The sequence below is a fragment of the Silurus meridionalis genome, chromosome 18 (assembly GCF_014805685.1).
Source record: "Silurus meridionalis isolate SWU-2019-XX chromosome 18, ASM1480568v1, whole genome shotgun sequence".
NCBI classification, from domain to species: Eukaryota; Metazoa; Chordata; class Actinopteri; order Siluriformes; family Siluridae; genus Silurus; species Silurus meridionalis.
The window spans coordinates 21,500,560-21,510,535 of record NC_060901.1 but is presented as its reverse complement, the minus strand read 5'-3'; the positions used below and the strand labels follow the sequence as shown (position 1 = coordinate 21,510,535).

General features: G+C 41.4%; 1 protein-coding gene across 8 annotated transcripts; it reads left to right on the top strand.

Annotated features, from left to right (window-relative positions):
* Nucleotides 1–1,474: 1,474 nt before the first annotated feature.
* LOC124400953 (proline-rich protein HaeIII subfamily 1-like) lies at nt 1,475–9,411 on the top strand. 8 transcript variants are annotated; one of them, XM_046872806.1, is made up of 9 exons: nt 1,532–1,669; nt 1,863–1,916; nt 5,144–5,214; nt 5,291–5,440; nt 5,831–6,034; nt 6,171–6,239; nt 6,347–6,690; nt 8,850–8,918; nt 9,018–9,411. In XM_046872806.1, the coding sequence occupies exons 1-8, from the start codon at nt 1,570–1,572 to the stop codon at nt 8,869–8,871; spliced, it is 1,014 nt and encodes a 337-aa protein (XP_046728762.1). In that variant the 5' UTR covers nt 1,532–1,569; the 3' UTR covers nt 8,872–8,918; nt 9,018–9,411. The 8 variants fall into 8 exon arrangements, 6 of the variants coding, with proteins under 6 accessions (XP_046728764.1, XP_046728762.1, XP_046728761.1 ...); XR_006928511.1 differs by lacking the exon at nt 9,018–9,411 and adding an exon at nt 8,048–8,221 and having other exon boundaries at nt 1,534–1,669; XR_006928512.1 differs by lacking the exon at nt 9,018–9,411 and adding an exon at nt 8,048–8,197 and having other exon boundaries at nt 1,534–1,669; nt 8,850–8,864.
* Nucleotides 9,412–9,976: the final 565 nt, after the last annotated feature.

Below are 9,976 nucleotides of genomic sequence, written 5' to 3'. Positions count from 1 at the left end.
TTAGAAAATCCCCAAAAAGACTTCATACATGCATTTAATACAAATTTGAAATAAATGTGGCATCCAAAAAAATAAAGATGTTTACCGTACAGCGTGTCTGAATATATATTAGTTTTAGTCGCGGCTCGTGCATGTCGACACACTTCGGTGGTGTCCTGCCTGAACCAATCCACCTCTTAATACCATCATTGGGGCACCACGGCTCTCGAAATCATCAATATCATAGAGAAACGCAGTAGAACAGAGCGCTGCATCAAAGACAGGAATCTCATACAGTGAGAATGAATGACATTACTGAAGCACTAGAAACTCAAAATGGCGGATTCTATGCGAGTCCTCGCTGATCCGCCTGAACCGTGGGATTCAGCGGATCTGTCGGACTCGTAGCGCGGAGCGAAACAGCAGAATCCGAGAGATTTGTGAATGAGATTCATGAGTCCACGGATGTATTGTGTGAGCATTCGGTGAGTGCCCTCTAGTGGAATTTCCTGGAAAAAGCAGGAAGAATCCCTACTGATTCAAGTGACTCAGGGACTCGTGAGAGTCGGATCCGTTCACGGAGTGACTCAGAATGATTCAGATTCGGATTTCTCATCTCTAGTGCTTCCTCACATGTGGCTAAGCTTTTGCAAGGACTGTAGGAAAAACAACATGGAAGAAAATGGTGACATCTGGTGAACAAAAGTAGAACAAGTCATTCCTGCCACATCCTTACAATAAATGACAATAACTGAATAAAAATGAGAGATAATCAAATATGTATAATTATATGAGAATAAATTTACATAGATGAAAACTAAATTAAATAAAAAACAAAAAATAATCAGATCATTCTCTACATATATATTTTGTATCACTGTGCATATTGTTCACTCAGTTCACTGACTGTAGGGGTCTGGCTGACGGATAATTTTGGGTCTGATCTAATTTCTCTGTTTATGTGTATTATAAAATAAGGTTAGTTTTACTGGAATTTTAGTTTCTTTTCATTCAGGACTTTTTTGTTTATTATTTTGGCCTCGTCCTACCCTGAAGTCACGCCTTTCTACAGTTGTGTGTATATACTGTATATATGAATGGTTACTTGTTTTACAATATACCAACACCTTTTTTTGTGGAAAACGTTTTGTGTGTATGTCATTTCTGATTTCTATTATAAAAGGTATCAATCCCTTGAATCCTGAGCTAATTACTCTGTGTGGCCTAACCCTAGACCGAGTCGAAACAAATGTGATATATTTAAAACAAAATAATTAAAAGCTATAAGAACGGAAAAATCTTCGGTCTTTTTATGAATGTGTTCTAGGCTCATATAATCACAAAATTCATCACTAAACATGTAAATTGTCTTAACTGGAGGAGTGAAAGAGCATTCAATGTACTGCTTGCACTACAATTTAATTGTGATCTCTGCTCTGAAGTAATATTAAATAACCAGAAAGTTTCTGTTTCTTTATTAAAAGTTCTCCTAAATTAAAAGTAACAGGTATGGAATGTACAATATTAATTTTATAGGTAGAATTACACAAAAAGGACATGCTTTAATGTATAGTTGATTTGGGCCTCCATATGTGTGCATACCCCTTTAACTCTCTGATTGCAGCATCAAACCTAATTTCCAGTTTTTGCACGTCCCCTTCCCTTTTTGTGTTATGTCCACATGGAAGAGGTGGGTTTCTTTTGAGCTCTGTTTAGTAGAGTTTAATCTTTGTTTAAAAATGTGTTTTATATTCAGGCTTTTGGTTTAAATTGTATGTATCACTTCATTTTGCATGTGTGTACCATTATTTTCATGTTATCATTTTAAATGAGGTTAAACTTGAGACGTGCTGATTACGTTGCGCATTACATTTGTGTTGCAGAACTGAAGGGGCAAGTTTTACACATTGTTAAGAGACTGTGTTATCTCTTGTCAGGTATGCTGTTGTGTTGTTTATTATTAATTATTTGTAATGCTTAAATGACTTCCTCTCCCTTTTCTTGTTATGTCCACATGGAAGAGAACTGAAGGGGCAAGTTTTACACATTATCTCTTGTCAGATTAAAATAATTGTGGCTAACCCGAGACAACGCGACAGCTGACGTGTGCCTTTATTTCACGGAACGACAAAAAATAAACACAACGCAGATAAAACCAGTTACATAGAGGCTGAGTGAATTTGGTTTGGACTTTGTGGAGGAGCTTCATCGTATCAGAGACGCTGTAGAAGGACAGAAGGCGTCGCTCCATTCCTTTTCTCCGCAGCGGGGAGTGCTCCGTTCCCGACCTCCGCTGAGGATGTTTTTCCGTTCCAGGTCTCCAGTGTGGGCGTCGCTCAGTTCCAGCTCTCCACAAGGGATGTCGCTCCGCCTCGGGTCCCTTCCGGCTTTCCCCGATTAATTGCATTATGTAGCGTCTATAGGAGTCATGTGACATAAGAACGAATGGTTCGGAGTTGAGGAGTCAAAAGATAAACGACTCGATACATTTCCAAAGATTTCCACTTCTACTGCCGCAAGTTTTTGGGACACAGTGGTGAGGTGAGAAGCTCTGGTGTGCAGTCAGTGTGAAAAATTCAGTATTGTTTGAGCTCTATAGCAGGCCACTCAAGATCTTCCACACACATCCAACCCATGGAGAGCAGATCTTCATGGAGCTGGACTTTTGTGCACTTTGTGGAACAGGGTTGGGTCTCCTAGTTCAGGTGAAGTGAACATTTCCGAGACATCGTATACAAACTTGGGGAAGATCCACATACGGGTGGGAAAAAGTATACAGTGTTTGGGAAAGTTACTTCTAAAAGTAATGCGTTACTTTTTCTTACCTGGTTAAGGCTTGATCTCTTTCAGGCCTTACAGGGGTAATAGATCTTGTACTAGTGTTTAATGCAGTAATGCATTAAAAGTGTAATATTGATAATTGCCATTAAGAAATAAGTTATATTGGGGCAAAATACATGTCTTAAACATTTAAAATGTTTAATAACTTCTTAGAGAACAATAAGTTGATCGACTAAATTTGATAAAGGCTGAACACTTTCCAGTCGCACTTCTGTACACTGCTTTGCAATCTGCCTTCGCCGTCAGAAATGTAACTGTCATTCATGTATATAAGGTTATGGGTGTGGGCTGCACACCGGTGATGTGGAGGGAGAACATACCTTTCACTGTCATCTGGTGAAACTTCGAGCACTTCCGTAAATATGACCTCGTCCTCGTCTACATCATTCTCTGCTTCATCATCAGCTTGAAACATTCTGAACGCTTTTACAAAGTTTGCACCTTCGTCAGTGACCGTGGCAGTTTATCTTCCCACAAAGAGCAAACGAGCTGTGAATTTGATCTATCTCCGCTGCGATGGCATCGTACGTGTGTCTCCCATGAAATCATCTGCAGGCGATTGCAGCTTTTTGGCAATGCAGAGTAATAGAATCGATCCAGTGTACAGTAATGCCCAAAGTTCTGTCTCTATTTCCATATATGCCTTGTCCATATAGTTTGTAAAGGTTTTGCGATCGGGCAGCACGTCCCCCAGCCTTTTCCCTGTCACAGAGATTTTGCTGATGAAATGTGGGCGCTTCCACAGTGGACAGCGGCTGCATCTCCTCAACAATAAAAGCAGCATCCAATTTGTTGAGTTCAGTTGAACTAATGGTTTTACCTGGTGGTGAACGTGAACTAAAATCAAGCCTTTGTTGTTTAGCTTGAGTTGCGGTGCAGGTTTAATTCGGCTCTCTCTCTCTTCCACATCTGTAATGCTGTGCTTTGCATGCAGATGTTTTTTTAAATTTGAAGTGGTATTTTTAGCAGTTGACAAGAGCTTTTCACCAACACATAATCTACACATAACCATTATTCCCTTCTCCTTTTCCTCAACTATTTCAAAATAATGAGCCAGCAGTCAACTATTGGTGCCTCGACCTCTGTTAATAACAGAAATTTTAGTTTGAAAGCCACATTTCATTATCAAATAAAATATAATATGAGTAAACAATATATTTAATAATTTCAAATATGTCTCTAGTATTGTTCAAAAGGTTGTTCCAAATGTTCGAGGGCAGGTTTGTGGAGCCCTGGTGTTTATTTTTTCCAGAGATTTTCCAGACTGTAAACTTTCCACAGTGAATGCAATTGACGTATTACATCAAAATGCAAATATAAAAATCTATTTTGAATCACTTTTAAAAGGAAATCTCACTGGACTTTTGTTTTAGTTTAAAACTATCCCAAACGTTGGTTAAATTTTTGTGTTTGAATTACTCGTTTCCACCATTAGTATGCACTATTGTGCATCTCTCTGTTTGCATGCAGCTTATGACCGAACAAAATTTGTTCGATACAGTTCATATTATTTATTTTAATTCTTCTCCTTCTTTCGGCTGCTCCCATTAGGGGGTCGCCACAGCGGATCATCCGTCTCCATACCACCCTGTCCTCTACATCTGCCTCTTTTACACCAACTACCTGCATGTCTTCCCTCACCTTCCTCTTTTCCTCCTTCCTGGTGGCTCCATCCTTAGCATTCTCTTACCAATATAACTCATGTCCCTCCTCTGCACATGTCCAAACCATCTCAATCTCGATATTATTTATTTTAATTAATTCCCATAAATTCCTGATAAGTTTCCAACTTGGAATATTTCCAAAATTTTATGAAGTTCACATGGAAATCCCCTTTGCAACTCTACTTCAATTACTTCAAATTATCAAAATTTTGATACTTTGGGGGCAATTCGATGGAAGGCGTGAATATATTTTTTTAAACAGGGGTTTTGTACGAACTTTCTCCGGTGAGCAGTGGTGCACCTTTTCCACCTTTTATGGTAGAAGGTCCTGGACTTCCTCTGTCTAGACGATGGAGCAAAACATTTGGTTAATTCTTTAAATATGTCCAGCTAAATAAAATAAGTGGACATGGCAACCCGAGATGTGCAGTAAACCAGATTTTCTTAGCAGTATTAGATACACATGATGTGGCCAGACTTCTTCTTGTGTTCTTCTTCATCCACCCCATTTTTTATATATATATATGTATGTATGTATGTATGTATGTATGTATGTGTGTTTAATGTGCATATTCTGAATATTATTATTATTATTATTTTTATTATTATTATTTTTATTATTATTATATAAATGTATGTTCTGTTTCTTCCTCTTTCAGACATGGGAGGACCACTTCCTCCGGCGATGGGCGGACCACTTCCTACGCATTTTTCCCCCTTTTGCAACCCCGTAGTTATAACACGCTTTGTTCGGTTTACAGTCGTCTGTCAATTCGCTTATAACCGGAGAAATCTTTCTTTTCCAGGTAAACAAGTCCCAGCGACAGGGGTCGTTCCTTCCGTCTCCGATCAGAGATTCTCCCTTCGCAGTTTCAAATACTCTTCCGAAGGCATACGGACCGCCACTGATGGGTGGACCATTTTGTCCAACGGTGGGCGGACCACTTCCTCCGCCGGTGAGCAGTGGTGCTGAAATGTAGTTAAAAAAAATGTTTTAAAACAACCGAGTTGAATGCAGTTCAATTTCTGCATGCACAGCGATTTTTAACATCGATTAAATAAGAATTTGCATGAATTTAAATATGCATAAGTTTGCATGCATGTCAGCTTATGAGCAAACTAAATGTTAGTATAAAGTTTTTGTTTTTTTGTTTTTTATGAATTCCTGTAAATTCCCTGGTAACTTGGAATATTTGCAAAATTCCCCCAGATGAAGTTTCCATGGAAAGTTTCTTTAAATTTACCACACATTTTTCCCCCCTTTGCAACCCCGTAGTTATAACACGCTTCGTTCGGTTTAGTCATCTGTCAATTCGATTATTACCGGTGAAATCTTTCTTTTCCAGGTAAACAAGTCCCAGCGACAGGGGTCGTTCCTCCCGTCTCCGATCAGAGATTCTCCCGTCGCAGGTTCAAATACTCTTCCGAAGGCAGGCGGACCACTTCTTCTGCCGGTGGGCGGACCACTTCTTCCGCCGGTGGGCGGACCACTTCTTCCGCCGGTGGGCGGACCACTTCTTCCGCCGGTGGGCGGACCACTTCCTCCACTGGTTAGCGGTGGTGCTCTTTCTCCACCTTTAATGATAGAATATCCGTCAGTGTTTTTGGGTTTGAGGCTCGTGGGAATGACAAAATTTAACCCCTGCATCTACACAGATGTAACAAAATATGCTTTTTTGTGTCCAGGAACATGCCTGCTCCTGGATAGACATGGCCGTTCCTCTGACTTCAGACATCCACTGCCGTTTCAACCAGGTTGCATTTATACATAAGTGTGTGTGTGTGTGTGTATGTGTTTAATGTGCATATTCTGTATATTATTATTATTATATAAATGTATGTTCTGTTTCTTCCTCTTTCAGACATATCCGGTCCTCGCACCTCATCTCCTCACACAGGACGGTTCTGTAATTATATGGATGGGCGGACCATTTCCCCCGCCGATGGGCGGACCACTTCCTCTGCCGATGCCGCCTACGAACAGCCATTACCAACTTATGATTCCTCCCGGGTTCAAATGCTCGTCCGAATGCATACAGACTTCCTCTGCCAATGCCGCCTCTGACTTGCCATTACCAACCCATGATTCCTCCCTGGTTCGATTGCTCTTTCGAAGGCATATGGACTTCGGCCAGTGGGCGGACCACTTCCTCCGCCAATGGGCGGACCACTTCTTCTGCCGGTGGCCGGACCACTTCCTCCGCCGGTGAGCATTGGTGCTGAAATGTAGTTTAAAAAAAATTTTCCACTTCGTCCACTGGTGGGCGGACCACTTCCTCCGCCGGTGGACGGACCATTACCTCCGCCGGTGGGCGGACCACTTCTTCTGCCAGTGGGCGGCGGACCACTTTTTCTGCCGGTGGGTGGACCACTTCCTCCACTGGTTAGCGGTGGTGCTCTTTCTCCACCTTTAATGATAGAAGGTCCTGGACGTCCTCCATCTGGACGCAGAAGCGAAACATTTGGTTGACATGTTGCCTATAAGCGTCACCGTAACAAAAACCTGCTGACATGGACGCACGCTCGCTACGATTTCCGCTCTATGGAAGTGCGCTCCACTCAGTCGCTAACCGCCCGAGCAAGTGCTCCGTTAATATTCCGCTGACGCTCGCCGTAAACCAGTTCCAGCTCCGACAAAGTTTTTCTAGTAGGCCTAATTGTTTACTGTTTGTACCAAAATTCTTTTATAATTGTCTAAAATTATGCATGCTGATAAATAGCAATTATTATGTTTCCAAACTAATTTTTTTAATTCTTCTTAATTGTATTAATTGTATTAATTAAAATGTATTAAATATATTAATCTATCCTTAGCAAACATTCCTAAAATGCAAAAACTGAAAAAGTGTATTTGATTTTCATTCACTTTATTTCCGTGAAAATAGCTGCCGTTGTTGTTCAATAAAATATTCAAAATAGGCTCATTAAAACACAAACGCACACACTCACACGAGATGAAATGTGCGTAGATCTTTACAAAATACACATGGATTATAAAGCATGTGAAAAGCACACACAAGATAAAATGCACTTAGAACGCTTGGATTATGAACTGGGTTGAGCGAGCGGAGTGGAATCTTCAGAAAGGCGCTCTTAAGGAAATATTACCACTCCGCTTCGCTCAGCTCATATGCCAGAGTGCATCTGAGACTGCGTTATATTAGTCATTGTATTTGAATAAAATAATTATATGAAATGATCAATCGATTCATTTTATAATCCTACTAGCCTTTTATTTACAGTAAAAACCGTTTCCTTTGTGGGAGGACGCTTTCGTTTTTAGTGTCATTGCACAACAATTCATGCGATAACTACTGTAGACGCATCTTGCAGTATGAAGGTTAACGATTAATCGATTAATTGATCGTTAATTTAAACGACGATCGATCATGAGAATTTGTCGAAATTGACATCCCTACTTGGAATATTGGCAAAATTCCCCCAGATGAAGTTTCCATGGAAAGTTTCAGAAAATTTACCCTTTTCAACCCCGTAGTTATAACACGCTTCGTTCGGTTTACAGTCATCTGTCAATTCGATTATTACCAGAGAAACTTTTCCAGGTAAACAAGTCCCAGCGACAGGGGTCGTTCCTCTCGTCTCCGATCAGAGATTCTCCCGTCGCAGGTTCAAATACTCTTCCGAAGGCATACGGACCGCCACTGATGGGCGGACCACTTCTTCTGCCGGTGGCCGGACCACTTCTTCTGCCGGTGGGCGGACCACTTCCTTCGCCGGTGGGCGGACCACTTCTTCTGCGGTGGGCGGACCACTTCCTCCACTGGTTAGCGGTGGTGCTCTTTCTCCACCTTTAATGATAGAAGGTCCTGGACGTCCTCCATCTGGACGCAGAAGCGAAACGTTTGAGTTCAAAAGTATTCGGACACTCGTTTCTTCTTGCAATGAGCCACAAAATTGTATGGGACATATGAACCAGGTGACCATGAGAGTGCAGAAAGCGAACTACATGAAGATATGGGTTTGGGTGAATCTGAAGAACTAAAGTGGTCTTATTAAACACCTTTGGGATTAACTGGAACACACCCCTGGCCATTTCATCTCCAGTGTCGCTTTTCAGCCCCACCTGGTTCTCCGGAACCGTGTAACCATAGCGATAGTGGTTTATGGTTTGGGTGTTGGGTTCACCTCCCTGCCTGCAGACATGTTTATTTGAAATGCTGGCTCAGGTATCAGGTCCTACAGATGCCCTGCTGAGTCTCTTGAAACCATGTTTGTAGGATTCTAGAAAACTCGCCTGACGGCATGAAAATCCGTCAGTGTTTTTGGGTTTGAGGCTCGTGGGAATGACAAAATTTAACCCCTGCATCTACACAGATGTAACAAAATATGCTTTTTTGTGTCCAGGAACATGCCTGCTCCTGGATAGACATGGCCGTTCCTCTGACTTCAGACATCCACTGCCGTTTCGACCAGGTTGCATTTATACATAAGTGTGTGTGTGTATGTGTTTAATGTGCATATTCTGTATATTATTATTATTATAAATGTATGTTCTGTTTCTTCCTCTTTCAGACATATCCGGTCCTCGCACCTCATCTCCTCACACAGGACGGTTCTGTAATTATATGGATGGGCGGACCACTTCCTCCGCCGATGGGCGGACCACTTCCTCTGCCGATGCCGCCTACGAACAGCTTTTACCAACTTATGATTCCTCCCTGGTTCGATTGCTCTTTCGAAGGCATATGGATTCCGGCCGGTGGGCGGGCCACTTCCTCGGCCAGTGGGAGGACCACTTCCTTGGCCGATGGGTGGACCACTTCCTCGGCCGACGCCGCCTCTTCTACAGACCTACTTTTCCTCTGTGCCCATATGGACCCGTCCCTCCTCGACCTTTCTGTAAAGTGTTCTGATTTGCATCATTGTTCAGGAAAAGTTCTTAAGAGTATTAAAGTTTTGTTTCAGATTGATTGGGTCACATGACTTGTTTATTTTTAGTCAATTAAAAAAAATTTATTTTACTGTATCGCTATATTCAGTAACATTCGTAAAACAGACGTGTTTTTTTTTGTAGGTCAGATTTATTCCGAACCACTGATTTCTTTTGCTTCGGCTGCTATAAAAAAAATCGATTTAGATGAACATTTTTCCAAAACGATCTCCATGGTGGTTGTAATGTGAACGAAACAAAACGCTCATAGTGTACGTTCCCTCCTTTGTTCGTGACTAAATGTCCTCCGTAGAAGCGTCTCTACAAACGTTGCAGAATGTAACCAGACGCTGTAAAATACTTTGTATAATTGTACAATCCGAAATGAATTTTTTTGTACAATTCCAAATGAACGACTTTTGTTGGTTTCAGCAGTTAAAAAATTTAATTGATTGAAATCGATATTTCAATCAATACTGTGCGTGCAGCCTCGTGCTGCCATCTGGTGGTGTGTTAAAAAATTGTCTCGAAACGTTTTGATACCGCCTCGTATTTGTAAGTGAGGTGGCCTGGAGTGCCGTTCAGAATCACTGGTACAAAC